This window comes from Elephas maximus, chromosome 5 (assembly GCF_024166365.1).
Source record: "Elephas maximus indicus isolate mEleMax1 chromosome 5, mEleMax1 primary haplotype, whole genome shotgun sequence".
NCBI classification, from domain to species: Eukaryota; Metazoa; Chordata; class Mammalia; order Proboscidea; family Elephantidae; genus Elephas; species Elephas maximus.
In genome coordinates this window covers 76,205,395-76,225,952 of record NC_064823.1, presented here as the reverse complement: position 1 = coordinate 76,225,952, position 20,558 = coordinate 76,205,395, and the positions used below count along the sequence as shown (strand labels likewise).

Genomic DNA, 20,558 nt, shown 5'->3' with positions numbered 1-20,558 from the left:
TTGGTATAGTAATGTCTTACAATCAGTGAGAATAAGATTAACAGCTTAATTAAGGACCAGTTTATAATCAAGTTATTTAAACTCTTTGAGTCTTAATTCATTTCTAAAGAGGAAATAAACATGTCCTCCTTTAGGGACTTGATTTGAGGAAAATTGAAAATGTTAGCAAAATGCTTAGCATAGGGACTAGTACAAAGACAGTGCCCAAAAGACACAAAGTATTGCTATTATAATAGATTTAATCCCAGATTTTACTCATTAGTGATTATTCTGAAACTGCTTTTTAGAACACATCTTAATGGCTAATCAAGCAGTGGCTATTAAAACACTCTCAATTATACATGTACAAATTTAAGATGATTAATATGTCATAAATATTTACTGAGAAGAATTACGATGTTTAAACTAAATGAATTCTTAAGATAGAAGAAAAAAATTGTATTAACAGCCCACTTGCAAACTTGAAAGTGATTTTTTTATTTTAGCAGTTTTCCAATTTTGTTCTCCTGTATTATTTGCCCTTTCTCTTGGAGTGCTAATCTAATAATGTGAAAACTTGTGACACACACACAACATAATTAAATCATAAAACCAGTAGCCTAATTGTTGAGGGTTAAGATGATGTTTAGAGTCATTCATGTAGGGTTATATAAATACTTTCAGGTAATGATTAAATGTGGTTGGTAAAAATTAACTTATCCGTATAACTTTCACCCCATTTTTTAAGAGTGTAGCAGTGTAAACAAAGATGGAGTATTTGCCTATATAAAACTTATAACCCTAAGATTTTGTAACAGACTTACTTCACCTTTTGAGGAAGTAACTCCTTTTTAATATTTATTTAAGCAAGGCTTCTCAGGTCACTGGCTGTTAAATAAACCTTGTTAAGTAGAAGCAATGCATGTTAAAGTCTTAAGAATTTCTTACCACACATCCTGCATTAACTTTTCTTCATTTCCAATATTTCCTCTCGCTGAAAAATTTCAAGTTCTCAGATATAGCATGGTACAAGAATGATTATTTATATAACTTTTATTGTCTCTGCTGTAAATAGTTCAGAGACCATAGACCCCTATCCTATCTGCTCCCAATTTATATAATAAAAATACTTCTGTCATTCTCATAGAGTTTATAGGAAGTGATTTAAATGTGTATCTGTAAGACTTTTTTTTTTATGTAAGACTTGAATAATAGTAAAAAAAAAAAGAATAGTATGATCTGTGTATTATCAGCATAATAGTCACATTTCTTAGACTTACTATTAATTGAATGATCTTTGCTCACTGATGATACAATATGATCATTTTAAATTGCAACTTTTATAGCTACTAGGGGGCTTAGAGATAATTCAACCCACCATGAAACTCAGGTTCTAATCAGTTGGTACCTGCGTGAGAATTAAAGACTTATCCTCCTGTCTTTAATTTCAGTTTAATTTCCATTCTCTCATGGTTCCATATAAAAGATTAAATTTCTCACTTAAAAAAAAATAATTCATTTTAATTACACAAGTAATATAGTCTCCTGGTAAATCCTTAGAATATTACAGAGAAGATTAAAGTCGGATTTGATCACCAAGCCAATCCCACGACAGCATCTTTTTCAGAAGGGTGGGCAAATTTCATATAGTGAATGCACCTGTTTGGATTAGATTTAGTTGACAATGACAGAAAATCCAGAAGTAGAAGTGGCTGACATAAAATGGAAATTCTCTTCAGTTTCATATTCGAGAAGTCCAGAGGATGTTCATCAAGGTTGAATGGTTGCTCGAAGGTATCAGAGACCCTGCTTCTGTCTTCCTGTTTCTCCATAATAAACCAAACCCATTGCCATCGAGTTGATTCCGACTCATAGCGACAATGTAGGACAGAGTAGAACTGTCCCATAGGGTTTCCAAGGAATGGCTGGTGGATTCAAACCGCCGACCTTTTGGTTAGTAGCTGAGCTCTTAACCACTGTGCCATAAAAAACAAAACAAAACCCGTTGATGTCTAGTCAATTCTGACTCATAATAAAGCTCTTAACCACTATGCTAGCAGTGTTTTTTGTGCCATAATAGTGGCTTCCAATTTAAGTCCAAGATGGAAACTGGAGGTACAGTCAATATATCACATTCCAGCTATAGGAAAAAAGGTACTCATCTCCACTTTAAAGATACTTTCTAGAAGTTACATATTATTTTTACTTGGATCCCACTGTGAAAAATTAATCACATGGACATATATAGCTGCAAGAGAGGCTAAGAAATGTAGTATTTATTCTGGGAAGCTGTATATTCAGGGAGAAATTGAAGCTTTCATTTTTATGCAAGAAGGAGAGAACAATGTCTGAAATAGGAAGTGTCCAGGGGCAGCAAGAATTCTAATGCTCATTGCTCCCTTTCCCTGGCCAGCCCAGGCATCTGCTAAAAAAGTCAGCCATCAGAAGGAGAGCTAGACCTGGTAGGGTATTAGGAGTTCCTTCCATATCAGTGAATATTATCCAAAAATATTCTAGTCTTTTGAAATTTTATGTCTGGTATACTGGTATACCTAGGGATAATTTTGATTATCTTTGGCACTCTCATAAACATCCATTCCCAGGAATAACAACAACAACAACAGCAATAAAACAGTAAGTTGCAAAATATGTTATAAAATGAACAACTCACCAAATGATACTATATATTTTTATGAGGATATGAACATATAAAATAGCCTTGAAGGGTGCATATAAAGCTGATAATGAGTGTTACCTTTGGTGCTGTGGAATGAGGGTGTTGATCAAATTGTATTTTAATTTTTCTGTAATGTTATAAGATTTAAAACAAAACAAGGTACATGGGGGATGAGTGGGTAGAGGACTTACCACATGGAGATCCCTAGGAACTCTGTGGTACCTTAACTGGATAGCCATTGTATCAGTTATAGGTTTTGGTTGTGAGCAGTAGAAACCAATTCTGATGAACTTAATCCAAAAAGGGAGTTTATTGGAAGAATAAACTTCACAGATTCAAAGAAAAAGTTCAGTGATAAATCTATGTAGTAGGAACTAAGACAGTCACTAACATCCCAGGCATCTTTCATCACTGTGTGTCCTTGTTCATGATTTACATTCTCATACGGTAAAGGTGAGAATGTAAGTTGTCATTTTGTCACATTGGTCAAGCTTGAAGCACATCCTTAGCTGAGGTTTGGGGAGTAAGAATTCTAAGTAGGTGCCTTGATTCACTGTCCCAGCAAGGCATAGAATGTGTGTGGGACCATTGCACAAATAAAAGTCAGGTTCTGTTACCAATGTGGGAAAGCTTCTGTTTTGGAGCTAAGATTTGTGGTCTTAATTCTTAAAAATGTCTTTACTTGGATACATTGCAATGAACCACATTGCTTAGCCAAATTTTCTGTACTATTAAAATTCACTCAAATTGTCTTCTTTACTGTTTTTTTTTTTTTTTTTAAGTGAGCTATCTTCTGTCAACTTTTGGTTGCTCTTGAAAGCAAGAGCTGCAAGGGCAGCTACTTTTTTGCCGCTACTCCCTAAATAGGGTTATACTTTCCTGCTCCAGTGATTTCCGGCTTGGTCATAGGGCTTGCTTTGGCTAATTAAATGTGAATGGAAGTGATACATGTCACTTAACATTTATTTCCAGAGAAAGTATTTTTCTCTTGAATTTTTAGTGCTTCCTTTTCAAAGATAACCTAACCTAGTTTCCTTTCTTGTCTGAATTATCTATACTCGCAGAGCTAAAATTAATGTTCTATTCCAGTAACTACACTGGTTTAACCTTCTAGTATTTTAATTACCTTACTCAACTTCCAATGTACTTAAGTTATAGGTAATGTAAAATTATTTTGTGAAGCAAGCGATATTAATATGTTGAATTTTCATAGTGTGATAAAAAGAATAAGATAGACATGTGAACGAAATTAACTGGATCTGGCATGAGTGTTGATATGAATATTATTGATACTGGTATGTTGATATTATTTATAGACTTGATTGTGATTATTTGTAAATAAAGACACTATACCTATACTCATTGCAACCCCAAGCGTGCAGAATAGAACTGCATTCCATAGAGTTTTTAAGATTGCAACACTTCCAAAACTGATCACCAGGCATTACTTTCAAGGCACCTCTGGGTAGATTTGAACCTCCATCCTTACAGTTAGTAGTCCAGTTCTTAACTGTTTGCATCACCCAGGGACTTCATTAGTTGGAATTAACTTGACAGCAACTAACAACAAAACAACAACAATAGCTATACTAAATTAAATTGAGAAATCCAGTAGATTGTGATGATCGTGTGTATAGGGCTTTCATGTCATAAGGATATTGTCACTTGGAATAAAAAATTATGCTTTTCGGCCCAGATTGTTTTAAACATATTTGTTATCTAGTGTATTATAACTAAATACTTGTTTTTTACAGAACACTAACAAGTGCTGGTAAAAACCTACAAGATAGTTTTCTGAAGGCCCTGGCGATGAGAGAAGAAGACAATCGCAATGGAAAAATTAGCGTGAGTAGATTTCAGCGAACAGCTGAAAATGTATACAATAAAAGCACTTAGTAATAATAATATACTTTTCTTTCCTGTAATTCATGAGGGGTATAATTGCATAGAACATTGGGAATATAACTCCATAACGGGAAAAAGAGATTCATTTTTCAAATGTTGGTGACCTTATGTCAACTTTACACCTTTTTCTATTGTACAGTAACTAAAAGCATCCAAGAAATATTGCATTGGGTCTGAAAATGGATAATTCTTAGAAAGTAATAAACTATGTCTCCATTCCTTATAACCACAGTTATTATTTATTATTTTCACAAACATATCTTTTTTCTATTCACTTGGACAAGATGTTGGTTGCTCACACATTAATGGATTTGCTTGATTAGATAAGCAACTAGATAAAATTCTAAATGGGAAAGCTTATTATGTATGCAGAATTTCGGGAACTGAAAACCATGTTTGGGTTTCTGACTAAATTTGAAGAGAATCAAATAAGATACAGGCTTCAGGAGAACTATTTGTAAATGAAGGTACCCTTGCAGTTAAATATATTTAAGTCAAATGACTACAACTAAAGAAGTATTTCAACTTTCATATAAAAATGATCGATAAATGCCTATATATATAAATATGGAATAATTGAAATAAAAATGTGTTGTGCCCATGTAAATATTACGTTGTTGAAACGGTAGCATTCCTTTCTTTCAACAATGGCTAAAGCTCGGCTTTTGCTCTCCAGTGCTAGAGCACTGCAGCAGATGTTGTTGGTGTCCCTCCCAAATCCTGTTTCCCAGTCTAGTATACCCAATTCCACATGCTACAGGTGTTAGTGAATAATGGTTCACACCTGCAGCCTCTTTGAAAGGATTGCCCATAGCTGACAGGAACCCTCCCCCCATGGCAGTTAGTAATTAATTGATGGAGACAGGGAGTGAGGAAGGGAGGTGCGCACAAGGTCATCCCCCTTGCCTTAAGGCAGAATAAACTCTGTGGTACACTTCAGGCTCCACATTTCCCAGTGTGATCAGACTGAGGCTGGACTTCTGCTGAAACCACATCTCATCCCTCATGTGTTACAGCTTCCTCATGAGAGAACATACTAAAAAAAATCACTTGCACTAAAATCTGCACCTTAAGCTCTGCCTCTAGGAAAAACAAAAACCAAACTCATTGTTAGCGAGTTGATTCCAACTCATAGCCACCCAATAGGGCAGGCTACAACTGCCTCATAGGGTTTCCAAGAAGCAGCTGGTGGATATGAACTGCCGACTTTTTGGTTAGCAGCTGAATGCTTAACCACTACACTACCAGAGCTCCTAGGAAACCTGACCTAAAATAAACAAATAATATTTATAATTGGTTAAGCACCTACTAAGTGTTAGGCTTCCTCCAAGACTGATTTATTTTTCTGTTCACGGTACATTCAATATTCCTTGCCAACAGTACAATTCGAATGTAACACTTCTTCAATCTTCTTTTTCTTTGTCCAGCTTTCACATGCGTATGAGGCAATTAAAAAGACCATGGCATCTCACTTTTTAACACTTTAAAGAAGCCTTTTGCAGCAGATTTTTCCAGTGTAATTTGTCCTTTGATATTTGGTTCCATGGGCATTGATTGTTGATCCAAGTAGAAAGAAATCCTTGATAATTTCAATTTCTTCACCATTTATCATCATGTTGTTTATTGGTCCAGTTGAATATGCCTTGGTTTGAATCCAAACTGAATCCAAATCTGTCTTGGAGGAAGTACAGACTGAATGAATGCTCCTTAGAAGTGAGAATGGCTAGACTTTGTATTGTTTATTAGGAAATAGCAACTTTAAATAGGACATCATGTTTGGTAAAGTGGAGGGTCAGCAAAAATGAGAGAAACTCTCCATGAAATGCATTGACACAGTGGCTGCAACAATGGACTCAAACATATTAACGATCATGTAGATTGCATAGGGCTGGGCAGTGTTTCATTCTGTTATACACGAGGTTGCCATAAATGGAAGCCAACTCAACAGAAACTAACAATGAGAAGAGTTAGGCTTGTGTGTGCTGTGCACATTAGATGATTTTATTCTAAAAATATCTGATTAGTGTGAAAATTATTAACCCTACGTATGGGTGAGAAGACTTAGGCTCCAAGGAACTGAGGAATTTTATTTAGCTTGAAATGAAAATCTAAGAGTCAAACTCAGATTAATCTGGTTCCATAATCTCTGCCTTTCCAGCCTTTCTTAATACCTTGGTATCACATTTTTACCCAATAAATAAATAAAACTCTATTCAACTATACTTTTTCTAACAAAATGGAAGTGATAGGCATTTTGTTTTCTGAACATTGATGTAATTTGTTTGAAATGAAGGTAAGATTGTATGAGTCATATAATTTCCATAAGGGTTTATTAGTAGACAAGCATGGATTCAATTAAAAAGGAAATAAACATCTATATAATACCTTCATTTACTTGAAAGGGAACATTTTAAAGAAGTTGGAAAATGGCAAGGAGGGAAAAGATCAAGTCAGCACAATGTTATTGGTCATATACAGCACAATCTTAAGTTTCATAGAGATTTCAACACAGGAAATAAGTATATTAAAAAAAAAAATAGGAAGTCTCTAATTCATAGGTTTTTTTTCTGACCCAGGTACAGTGGTTTCTTTGAATGACTCTGAAGGAAAATCTATAAGCATTGCTTTTATAACAGCTTCAATAATGTGTATTTCAAAGCCAAAACTAGCCAGCCATGTAACTGTTTGCATACTCAACATTCAGTGGGAAAATATGTGTCAACAGGTTCCGCTTTCTCAAGCCAGAATAGCATGTGACCTTTCGTTACAATTCTCATGAGTCTCAGAATAGGAAGGGAATGTTTTATTTTTGTTTTTTTCCATTCAATAAATCAAAGATTCTTAGTTTACTACCATCTCAAAAATAACCCGAAAGCTCTTACCCACCACCACTTAGCCAGTTAAAAAAAAATTATAAAGTCACTGTTTATTGGAAACACTGTGAGGGAGGACATATATCTTCTATATCTTTGTTTATGATAAATAGTAAAGTGGTTTACTGTATCATTTAAAAATTATTCCATGAAGTGTTTTTTTAAAATCTGATTGCTATAATAATTTGACAGTGACCAACAATCTTTAGATCTTTAATAAAGTCTGTAAGCATTTGATTGTCTCAAAGAACCCCTTCAGCAATCTTTTCTAAAGAGAAATCAAAACTATTCAATGCTCCCCTTAAACTATCAACAAAGTATTGCATTTTTCCTACAACATCTGTTTTATTCCCAATGATATAGCTCTAACGATGATATAACCAACTGTCCTTTACTGCAGAAATCATATTATTTATTTAAATAATTGTCATGTATATTGCAGTGTGCTGTGTTTAATCTATATTTTCAATGTTCAATCAATATGAAGCAGAGGGTACTTTAATGTTACTCGCATTATTGTGGCTTAGAAAATGTAGCATACCCCTTTTGTGACCTGTAATAATCTATGGACTCTAACAGTAGGCAAGAAGTGAATCTGGAACTTGAGTGTAGTTATTGTTTATCTCCAGTGTCTATGCTATTAACCACTGCACTGTATTGAATCCTCTAAAACTAGTATCAAACTTGTCTTTCCGTTATTAAAATGATCATCATCTACTCACTCTCTGTTAAGTCCCCCAAAACATGTCTTCAACAGTTCCTTCTCAGTATTTCCTATATTAAATCAAAAAACCTGTTTTGTGGTTTTTATCTCCTAAATCATTACTCAAGTCCATCTTTCCCCACCATCCATTCTGTTACTTCTTTATCCCAGCCTTTCAGTATCTATTGTCTGACCTGTTACAATGGACTTCCAGTCTACCTCTCTGTCTCATATCTCTTCCCTCCCCGCTACAGACACATATTTATCCTCATCTGCTACTGCTAGTGTACTTTTAAAATCCATGTCAGGTCACATCACCCATTTGTCTAAGTTATTTCAGTGGTAGTCATTGTCTTCAGGATATTGTCCATTCTACTTAGCACAACATATTAGATCCCTTAAATCTGGCTGTTGCCCATCTCTTTGGTTTCCTTGCCCTCTCCCCTAAATTTATTTGAAAGATATTTTCGAGGTAGAATTGACCGGACTTGGTGACGAACTGGATATGAAATCTAAGGAGTGGAAGATGAAAGCAAAATTAGTTTAATTGTAGATTATTTATCTGAGGGTTGGAGTCCCAGGGTAGTATAAATGGTTAATAGACTTGGCTGCTAACCAAAAGATCAGCTGTTCAAGTCCACTTAGAGATGCCTTGGTAGAAAGGTCTAGAGATCTACTTTTAAAAAATTAGCCATTGAAAGCCTTATGGAGTAGGTTCCACTTTGACACATATTGGGTTGCCATGAGTAGGAATCCACTCAATAGCAACTGGTAAAGAAAGGTAAACTAATTTGAGGCATAGCAATGTAGGAGATACGTATTGGCGTAGGCTTCTGCAGCTGCCTACTTAAATTCTTGGCATATTCTTTTCAATAGGTCTAAGACAACTAAAACTCAATATGTCCAAAATCAGACTCATGCTTTCTGTGACCCGTTCCTGGTCTTTTAGTACAACATATCTCAAGGAGTGGCAGCACCATGTGTGCAGCTGTGAAAGTCAGAGCTATAAAATGCCACTCCCTCTGCTTCCAGCCCCCTTCTCATCCATACTCTGTCACCACATCCTGCCAAGTTTACCTTCTAAATAATTCTCAAATCAGTTCTCTTCATCTTCTCTATCATCCTCCTAGTCAAAGCTATTATCTTCTCTTATTTGATCTTCCAATGTATCTATACAGCAGGCATATTGACTTTCTCAGTCTGAAAATCTGATCATATTATCTCCCACCCCACTTATACACACATAATAAAAACTTTCTGTGTTTTACTTTCTTAATCCCTGTCGCAGCTGTATTTTTGCTTTGTTTGTATTATTACTTGGTTATTCTCTTTCTTCCCCAAACGACTCTGAGTTCCACAAGGCATTCATCATCCATTTTATCCCCAGCAGCTAATAAAAGCCTGGTATAAAACCAGTTATCATTATTTTTGTAATGAATAGTTGAATAAAGTAATTAATAGATAGTACAGCTCTTGACCCCTGTTTTGGTATGAAGAAGCCTACAGTTGGTGAGTTCATGGGTTTGAATGTGTTCACCAAAGGAAAATGTATATAGTGAAACCGATGTAGGTAAAGTAGAGGTACAAGATGATCAGCCCGAGAAAGGTATTGAGTTCAAAAGTTGGAAGAATGTAAGAAAACTATAAAATAATTAGGTTATAGACACCAAAGTAGGAGAGAAAACATATTGACCAACAGTCTAAGTACCTCAGAGAAGTCTCGAAGGAAACTGGAAATTATCGTCTCAGAATAAACCATTTTACCTCTTTACTGTAGTTTCTACTAGTCTTCATGCAAATGTCACATGTTGACCTATAAGCTTTTCCTTAGTTTCTATCAGGTACACAAAATATTCTCTAGGTATTATATCTTTATTTAAGTATACTCTGATATTACCATATCGATTAAGACTTTTCTGAAAATCACAAGAAAAAAACACTCCCTTAATCTCAGCCTCATTTAGACATGTAATTTCCTTGATGTTTTCTCTTTTTTTCTGAGAAAATGCATTTTGCGATATCTCATATATTCACACTATGTGGTTAGCTCACTGTGAATTTTTTTACATCCACTCGTATCACTGTGATTTGCTTCAGATATGAATTTACAAATATCAAGAACCCAAGCTTGTTTAATGTGCTTTGCTGAGAACTTGTCATAAAAAAAGCATACACTTAATAAATGCTTCACTGTGGTGGTAACGTTAAAAGCTTTATAGTGTGAGCATTAAAAAAACTAAACTCCTTCTTAGGAAATAATACAATCTACTTATAAATAAGAAGGAAAAGATTAAATGAACTGATTTAATCTTTTAAGAATTTTTAAATTATGAGGCATGAGATAGAGCTGTTTCCACACATGAATGACTCACATAAAAATAAAATACATATTACACCTACCATTTGAAGCAATATACAATTAAAGTATTTTTAAACATCTTTCTACATGAATTTCACATAAAGCTAAATGTTTCATTCTAACTAAATACATGGAACACCGTAGTAATTTAAAACAAGAATATTTTGGAAAATAAGCAACAACAACAAAAAAAAGTGTTTGTTTTCATATATGTGCTTGAATATGCAAATGTATGTGTGTGTGTGTGAAATTGGGAGGCATTCATGAAACAATATTGATTCTTGACTAAGATCAGATTACCTCTGTCCTAAGTTTTTTTTTTTTTAAAGGATTTATCTAAACAATAACTATGTCAACAACATCTGACCCTGACCCATTGAACCACTGAAAGCTTTAAAAACTATAAAATTTTCAGGAATTTTTATTCTTAAAGTAGAAATTATATGAACTTTTAATTTTCATAAAGCCCTGTTTCCTCCCAGGGCATGAGACTACATGTCAAAATAGTAGGTTTTTGAGAATGATATGAATGCATATACCAAGAAAATAATCCACTGACTTGAGCATTGAAAGTGTTCGAGTGGGAGGCACATGCTGATGGGTGATAGAGGGTTTCCAGAGCTACAGACTCTATAGCAGAGTAAATTCAAGGCCTAAAATGGAAAAAGTAATGAATCGATTTTGTAATTGGTTGACCACAAGGAGAAACAGGACACCCACAAAAATCAATTACACCAAACCATTTGAAACCTGGGATCACCAAACTTAAAAATAAAATAAAAAGCTGTGAGTGTGGGAAAGAAATCCTAATCTTCTAAATTCCTAACTATGTTTAAAGAAAATTACCCAAGAAAAATGCTATGGAATTAGTCCTTCAAGCGTTATTAGATCATGTAAATCAACTATGTCAGTTCTAAAATATTATGATAGTTTTTCAATATGTACTTTCAATAAGATGAAACAAAAACAGTAGAGTATGGGCCTCTGGGATGAATGTCTCCATTTATTTTGCACCCACACATTATGTTGTTGTTACATGCCTTCTGGTCAGTTTCAACTCATAGCTATCTTACATACAACAGAATGAAATAATGCCTGATCCCATGCCATCCTCACAATGGTTGCTGTGTGAGCCCATTGTTGCAGCCACTGTGTCATACCATCTCATTGAGTGCTTTCCTCTTTGAGGAAAATGGATTCTCTCCTTTACCAAGCATGGTATTCTTCTCCAGGAACTGGCCACTCCTGATAACCAAAGTCTGTTAGATGAAACCTCGCCATCCTCCCTTCTAAGGAACATTCTAGCTGTACTTCTTCCCAGAAAGATTTTTTTCTTTCTTCTGACACTCCATGGCATATTCAGTATTCTTTGACAACATCATAATTCAAAGACATCAAATCTGCTTTGGTCTTCCTAATTCACTATCCAGCTTTTGCATGCATATGAACCTATTGAAAATACCATGCCTTGGGTCGGGTGCACCGTAGTTCTCAAAGTGACATCTTTGCTTTTCAACACTTTAAAGAGATCTTTTGCAGCAGATTTACTCAATGCAATATGTTATTTGATTTCTTGACTACTACTTCCATGGGTATTGATTGTGGATCCAAGTAAAATGTTATCCTTGATAACGTCAATCTTTCCTCCGTTTATCATGATGCTGCTTATTGGTTCAGTTGTATTTTTATTTTCTTTATTTTGAGGTTTAACACATACTGAAGGCTGTTGTCTTTGATGTTCATCAGTAAGTGCTTCAACTCCTCTTCACTTTCAGAAAGCAAGGTTGTATCTTGTATATATTGCAAATTTTTAAAAGTCTTCCTCCAGTCCGAGCTCTTCTTCATATAATCCAGTTTCTCAGAATATTTGCTTAGCATACAGATTATTAAATAAGTATGCTGAAAAGATACAACCCTGCCATACACCTTTCCTGATTTCAAACCACTCAGTATTCCCTTATTCTATTCAAACGACTGCCACTTGGTCTATACAGGTTCTGCAGGAACACACTTAAGTGTTCTGGAATTCTCATTCTTTGCAATGTTATCCATAATTTGTTATGATCCACACAGTCGAATGCCTTTGCATAGTCAATAAAACACAGGTAAATGCCTTTCTGGTATTCTCTGCTTTTAGCTAAGACCCATCAGACATCAGCAGTGATAGCCCTATTTCCATGCTGTCTTATGAATCACACTTGAATTTCTGGAAGTTCCTTGTTGATGTACAGGTACAACCATTTTGGAATTATCTTCAGTAAAATTTTACTTGTTTGTGATGTCAATGATATTGTTCAATAATTTCTGTATTCTGTTGAATCACCTTTCTCTGGAATGGGCAAAAATATGGATTCTTCCATTGGTTGGCCAGGTAACTCTTTTCAAAATTTCTTGGCACAGATAAGTGAGCACTTCCAACATTGCATTCATTTGTTGAAACATCTCACTTGGTATTCCATCAATTCCTGAAGCCTTGTTTTTCACCAGTGCTTTCAGTGCAGTTCGAACTTCTTCCTTCAATACCATCAGTTCTTGATCATATGCTAACTCCTGAAATGCTTGAACGTCAACCAATTCTTTTTGGTACTGTGACTCTGTGTATTCCTTCTATCTACTTTTGATGCTTCCTGAACCATTCAATGTTTTGCCTACAGAATTCTTCAGTGTTGCGATGCTTCACAGATTCATTGTTTTCTTTATCATTGCATAATACTCCATTGTGTGTACGTACCATAGTTTGTTTATCCATTCATATGTTGATAGGCAGGAATAGAAATACCATGTCTCCCTTAAATTTCATAACACAGGTCAGAAGCTGCCACATCCCCCTGAGAATTTCATAACACAAGTCAGTAGCTGCCACCTCCCTCTGAGAATTTGGCTGGCACTATTTTCCAGATTTTCTGAGTCACAAAAAGGCCTGAAATTTGGGGCTTATGATAATCCAGAGCCCTTCAAAAATAAAATTACCTCTTTAATGTTCGTAACGCATGAATCTGGACCTAAACTGCAGTTCACCGAAAGAGTTACTAAATGTCACTCTTAGCCAAATGATCAAGCAAAAATCTAAGAAAGATTCTCCTTAGTCAACCAGTAGTTTTTTCAAAGAAATATGCCAAACAAAGCTTAAGAAAACATGAGAAAGAAAACAAAAGAGAATAAGCAAAGGCTTATTTTCCGAGAGCCCTCACCCTGTTGGTATCGAAGGAGAGTGGGTCCAGAAGATAGGGCCCCTTTCTGCTGGGTTCTGCTCCAGAGTCCATATCTCCTTGAGCTCGACTGGATTCGTAGCTTCAGAAATCCTGCTGACTATGGCATTAACAGTTGTAGTGGGGAAAAAAAATCACAAAGTTCAGTAAAACAAAAAGAAAGTTTTATTCAGCATATATTCAAAAAGACAAAAGTGGGAAGCAGACAGGCATGCTGCCAGAGCTAATGTCTGCCCGAGTCCAAGAAAATATTACAGAATAAGCTAGAATGGGAAAACGGACAAACGTGTTGTTAGAACCATGTCTGTCTGAGTCCAGAGGATATCATAGAATAGGCAAGAATGGCAAAACGGACAAACATGCTGCCATAGCCACGTCTGCCTGAGTCCAAAGAACATTACAGAGCCATTATCAGTATATGTTAACATTACCAAATGGGCAAAGCAATTGAAAGCTTCACTTTTTCACAGATTGGCTAGAAACTGTGATCCTACATTTTGAATTGTCTTTCTCAACATCATTGGTACAAGTTTCAGTATTAACAGTTAGGAGGTTCTTCATTGGCCCAACAAATTTCTATTCACGAAATGTTAATAGAAAAATATGAGAGTGGAAAGCCTTTTGTATTCTGGCTTACGTGAAAGGGTCCCTAAAACATATTTCCCAAGATTATTCTATCTATTGTCTTTATACCTCAGGGCCCAGTTGATGTGTCCTTATGAGTCCTTGTGAGCCTAGCTGTATACTCAGGGACAGGGGATAATGACTCTATACTCAAGGACAGGGAATAATGACTCCAATATTATTTCCTAGGTCAAACTCCATGACTTTAAATACCATTTAGATGTTTACTTTTAGATTTTTGTTCCCATCCAGACTTCTCCCCTAAGCCCCAAACCAATATTTGTACATGATGACTTAGCTTTTCTGCTAGTATATCTAACAAAAACCAAAGAAAACCAAACTCATCACTGTCGAGTTGATTCTGGCTCATAGGGACCTTATAGGACAGGGTAGAACTGCTCCATAGGGTTTCCAAGGAGCTCCTCATGGATTTGAACTGCCAACCTTTTGGTCAGCAGCTGTAGCTCTTAACCAGTATGCCACCAGGGTTTCTGTATATCTAGTAAAATAGTAGGCAATGAAAAATTAACAAACTTCAAAGAGAACCATTGTATTATTGATGCATGAAATATGCATTTCTCACAAATGTTTAGAATCCTAATTGTTTTAACCATTTATCTATTTCCATAGATGTAAATGAGAATTAAACAACAAAAAAATTTGTCACATTCATGCCTATAATGCACAAATCATAAAGAGTCCATATTGCAACCAAGTACTTTTTTACCCTTGAATATTTTAATGGTGCAATGTAGTAGGATTGTTTAGAAGTTAACAAGTGTATGAACACCTTCATTAGGAATGCATTGCTCCTCTTTATAAATGAAAATAGAATTTAAAAAGGCTGTAAAGCCCATTGCTTTACTTACAGTAAATACACCAACACAAAAATTTAGGTTAATTTTCAAGTCCACATTTTCATAATCACCAAAGTGAAATTCAAAAAGCTGTAAAACCAAAGAATTTCCATAAGTTTGTAATAATTTGGCAATAAATCTGACCTGACATGAAGCTATTTATAGATTTTATCTCATTTATTATGACTATCCATTTAGTTCATTGCAGAAGTATTAATGTGTTTGATTATTGGATGCTGTCCTAGTCTTGTCTGGGAATGTTGATTAATACATGCATAAGTACCATATTTTTTTTTTTTTTTTTAAGTACCATATCATCTTACTAAAATCCACATATTCTTAATTCTGAAACAATTCTGGCACCAGGGTTTTCAGATAAAGTATGATTATGGACCTGTATACTATCATAAATATATAAAATTTTGTTTATGGCAAAGTGAACTATGTAAGAAAACAGAACAAAACAAATCTTGGCTCATTTTAATAAAGCTTTATTGCTCTCTCACTTCATGTTGCTTGTCCATTCTAAACCCACAGTAGGGTTTTTTCTGCTCCATGCACTCATTCATCGACCTAGACTAAGACAAACTCTATTATCTTTATCATACAGCTTCCGAAAATGCCCTGGATATCTATACTCAGCTCAGGAAGAAGAGAGTAGAAGGTCGTGAAGAAGGTTCTTTATGTTCCAGGCCTGGAAGTATGATTTAAAATGCTTCTGTCCCAATTCTAATGTCCAGGACTCAGTCATATGGCCACACCTAATTAGGAAGACTGAGAAATTTAATCTATCTGAGTGCCAGGAGGAAAGGGAAATGTGATTGATGAACTATTAGTTGATCCTATAATCTGCTATATATATATACACACTCATTATATTTTTGCTGTGTTATGTTCCCAAAGCAAAATATTTATTTACAGAAAAAAAATTATTTCTTTAAATTAAAGCCATTAATAATCTTCAGTAAATGGACATGTTTAAATTTCTCAAAATAATGGAAAAGCTCTGAAAAAAAGAGTAATGGTGTGGGGGAGCCAGTCTTACCAGACAAAACATACTTTAAAAAGGCACCATTAAAAACACTATATATTACTGGAGATAACATGGATATTTTTTGTTAGTTGTCATTGAGCCAGCCCCAGCTCATGAAATGTTGCTCAGTCATATGTTATCTTTTTGGTGGTTTGAATGTTTGAGTCCGTTGTTGTGGCTATTGTGTCAATCCATCTTGTGGAGGGTTTCCCTTGTTTGTTTATTTTTTTGTCCTTCTACTGAATATGATGTTCTTTTCTAGTGATTGGTCTTTCCTGATGACATGTCCAGAGTAAATGAGATGAAGTCTTACCATCCTTGCTTCTAAGAAACATTCTGGTTGTATTTCTTTTAAGACTCAATGGGTAGACAAAACAAAAAGCCTAGGAATAGACTGATGCATACAGAAACATATTTTTCAATAATGGTGTCGTCTCATATCAGTGAGGAAAATGTGGAAAATTCAGCAGATGGCATTGGGACAACTGGGTAGCCATAAGGATAAAATAAAGTAAAATAAGTTGGATACCTACATTACACTATCCATCAATATAAATTCTAAACGTAACAGATCTTTAAGTAAAAACAATGAAAGTATTAGAAGAAAACATCCCTATACAGCTTTCGAATGAAAATAGCTTTTAATTTTGACATCAAAAAACCAAAAGATAAACTATTGACACATTCAACTGAATATAAATCTAAAACATTTGCCTGGAAAAAAACAGAAAAACAAATGGCATAAGCAAAAAGTCAAACAACAAGCTTAAAAAATATTTGCAAAGCATGACATTAACCAAGAGTTAAACTCTCTAGTATAAACTCTCTAGTATAAACTCTCTAGTATTTTTTTTTAATATCAAGAACTCCAAAGAAAAATAAGCAAAGGTATGAATAGTTCAGAAAACACATACACAAATAGCTATTAAATAAAGTTTCTTTACCTCACCCATAATAAGAAAAATAATTAAAAATGTTTATTTCTTTTTTACCTATCAGTTTGTCAGGTCTACAAAAATGTTCAACTATCCTGGTTTGCAAGGCTTCGAAGCAACAGACACTCTCATATATTGTTGGAAAAGTGAAAATTAGTATGAAGTCTTTGGGGGGCAATTTGTCACATTTGGACATTTTCCCTACACATAGACTTGCAAATGAGAAAGTTTGCAATTAATTGCTTCACTGTTTGTGGTAGTAAAAGATGCTCAGCAGCTCAAATGTCTACCAGTGGTATCCGTATCAACTAAAAGTAAATACTAAAACCAACTATGCGCCTGTAAATAAATGAGGACACTGTCTATACTGAAGGGAAAGATCTCCAAAATCTATTAAACGGAAAAGAGAAAGTTCAGGGCAGAATGAGTATTACATTTTCTGTAAAAAAAGAAAGTAAGGTGAAATGCAAATACAGTATATTTGTATTTGCTTAGTTTGCCATAAAAAAGTTTGGAAGGAAACACATGAAATGAGTATTAGTTACTACCTATAGGAGAAGGAATTGAAATACAAGACACAGATGGGAAAAGAGATTTTTCATGGTATAATGTGTATTTTTTTTTTAATTGATACATATAGATTTATACCTACTTATAAAACTAAATTTTAAACATATTAAAATACATACATTAAAATGGGTAACTATTACATAAATAGGAAACTATAGTTTTCAAACCAGCACATTTTATCAAAAGAGTAGGACAGTATATTAAAATTTTAACAATTCAGAAGAAGGTAAGAAATGAGAAAAAAAAAAGAATACAAAAAACAGCAAAAAAAAAAAAAATCCTCAAAATAATATACATAGTAATTGAAAATAGATTGAGTATATTTATTAGAAGACAGTCTTATATTGGATAGGAAAACAGAATTGAGCTATATTTTGTTTAATTTTTTTTTAATTATCAAGGTAGTACATGCACACGGCTTAGAGGAGTCTTGGGTGCCCGTAGTTAGTCTAGACTAAGGCAGAATGTATACATTAAATTCTTACCTTGCTTTCAGCTTGTATGGCTACATAAAAAATGTGAAGCAAGATTCACTATTCCAAGACTACATTTTTTTCTTCTCTTTTATACATTTCGTTTTTGTCTTTGTTCCTTAACTCAATTTACGAAATGCCCATCATCAGTACTTTTATTCAATATTGAATTCACTAAAGCAATAGAAGGATGCACAGAAAGGGGAACATAAAAATTGGGGAGAAATATATATAAAAACTCTTATTTACAGACATAAATTATCAATCTTGTTAAGCCAAGAGAATCTGAAGGTAAAGTTAGATTAATAAGAACACCTTTTATAGATGTAATATAAATATACAAAAATAATAATGTTCTTATATGTCACTGTTAGCCAAGTATAAAATGTAATGAAATAAAAGATTATGTTTAATATAGTAACAATACTTGTTCTTAAGTGCCATCGAGTTGGTTCCGACTCATAGTAACCCTGTGTACCACAGAACAAAACACTGCCCGGTCCTGTGCAATCCTCACAATTATTATTCTTGAGCCCATTGTTGCGGCCCCTGTGTCAGTCCATCTAGTTGAAGGTCTTCCTTTTTTTCACTAATCCTCTACTCTACCAAGCATGATGTACTTCTCCAGGGACTGATCCCTCCTGATAACATGTTCAAACATGTGAGATTTAGTCTAGCCATCCTTGCTTCTAAGGAGCATTCTGGTTTTACTTCCTCCAAGACAGATTTGTTTGTACTTTTGGCAGTCCATGCTATATTCAGTATTTTTCGCCAACACCACAATTCAAAGGCATCAATTCTTCTCTGGTCTTCCTTATTCATCATCCAGCATTTGCATGCAAATGAGGCAATTGAAAACACCGTGGCTTGGGTCAGGTACACCTTAGGCTTCAAGGTGACATCTTTGCTTTTCAATACTTTATAGAGGCCTTTTGCAGCATATTCACCCAATGCAATGCATCTTTTCATTTCTTGACTGCCGTTTCCATGGGTGTTGATTGTGAATCCAAGAAAAATGAAATTCTTGACAACTTCAGCATTTCCTCTTTATCATAATCTTGCTTATTGGGCCAGTTGTGAGGATTTTTTTCTTTACATTGAGGTGTAATCTATATCAAAGACTGTGGTCTATAGATCTTCATCAGTAAGTGCTTCAAGTCTTCTTCACTTTCAGCAAGTAAGGTTGTGTCGTGTGCATATTGCAGGTTGTTAATAAGTCTTCCCCCAATCCTGATGGCCTGTTCTTCTTCGTATAATCCAGTTTCTCAGATTATTTGCTCAGCGTACAGATTGAATAGGTAGGGTGAAAGACACAACCCTGATGCACAACTTTCCTGACTTTAAACCACACAGTATCACTTTGTTCTGTTAAAACAACTGCTTTTTGATCTACGTACAGGTTCCTCATGAGGACAATTAAGTGTTCTGGAATTCCCATTCTTTGCAGTGTTCTCCGTAATTTATTATGATCCATATAGTCGAATACCTTTGCGAGTCAATAAAACACAAGTAATCATCATTCAGGTATTCTCTGCTTTCAACCAGGATCAATCTGACATCAGCAGTGATATCCCTGTTCCATGTCCTCTTCTGAATCAGGCTTGAATTTTTGGCAGTTCCCTGTCGGTATACTGCTGCAGCAGCTTTTGGAATTTCCAAGGAGCCCTCGTGGATTTGAACTGCTGACCTTTTGGTTATCAGCCATAGCACTTAACCACTATGCTGCCAGGGTTTACCAACAAAATTTTACTTGCTTGTGATATTAATGATATTGTTCTATAATTTCTGCATTCAGTTGAATCACTTTTCTTGGGAATAGACATAAATATGGATCTCTTTCAGTAGTTTGGCCAGGTAGCTCTCTTCCAAATTTCTTGCCATAGAAAAATGAGCACTTCCAGCTCTTCAGCTGTTTGTTGAAACATCTGAATTGGTATTCCATCAATTCCTGGAGCCTTGTTTTCTGCCAATGCCTTCAATGCAGCTTGGACTTCTTCCTTTAGTATCATGGGTTCCTAATCATATGCTACTTCCTAAAATGGTTGAACATCGACCAATTCTTTTTGGTATAGTGACTCTGTGTATTCCTCCCATCTTCTTTTGATGCTTCCTGTATTGTTTAATATTTTCCCTGTGGAATCCTTCAATATTGTGACTCGAGACTTGAATTTTCGCTTCAGTTCTGTCAGCTTGAAAAATGCTGAGTGTGCTCTTCCTTTTTGGTTTTCTATCTCCAGGTCTTTGCACATGTCCGTATAATACTTTACTTTGTCTTCTCAAGCTTCCCTTTGAAATCTTCCTTTCAGCTCTTTTACTTGATCATTTCTTCCTTTCACTTTAGCTACTTGATGTTCAAGAGCG

At 34.9% G+C, this 20,558-nt stretch overlaps 1 protein-coding gene across 1 annotated transcript in view; it reads left to right on the top strand.

Moving 5' to 3' along the window:
- The window catches only part of CFAP299 (cilia and flagella associated protein 299), an 802,595-nt gene that overhangs the window by 276,436 nt on the left and 505,601 nt on the right, over positions 1 to 20,558 (top strand). The window contains exon 3 of the mRNA XM_049885915.1: positions 4,411 to 4,501. Within this exon, the coding sequence (XP_049741872.1) occupies positions 4,411 to 4,501 (91 nt within the window). The remainder of the gene's footprint in view (positions 1 to 4,410; positions 4,502 to 20,558) is intronic.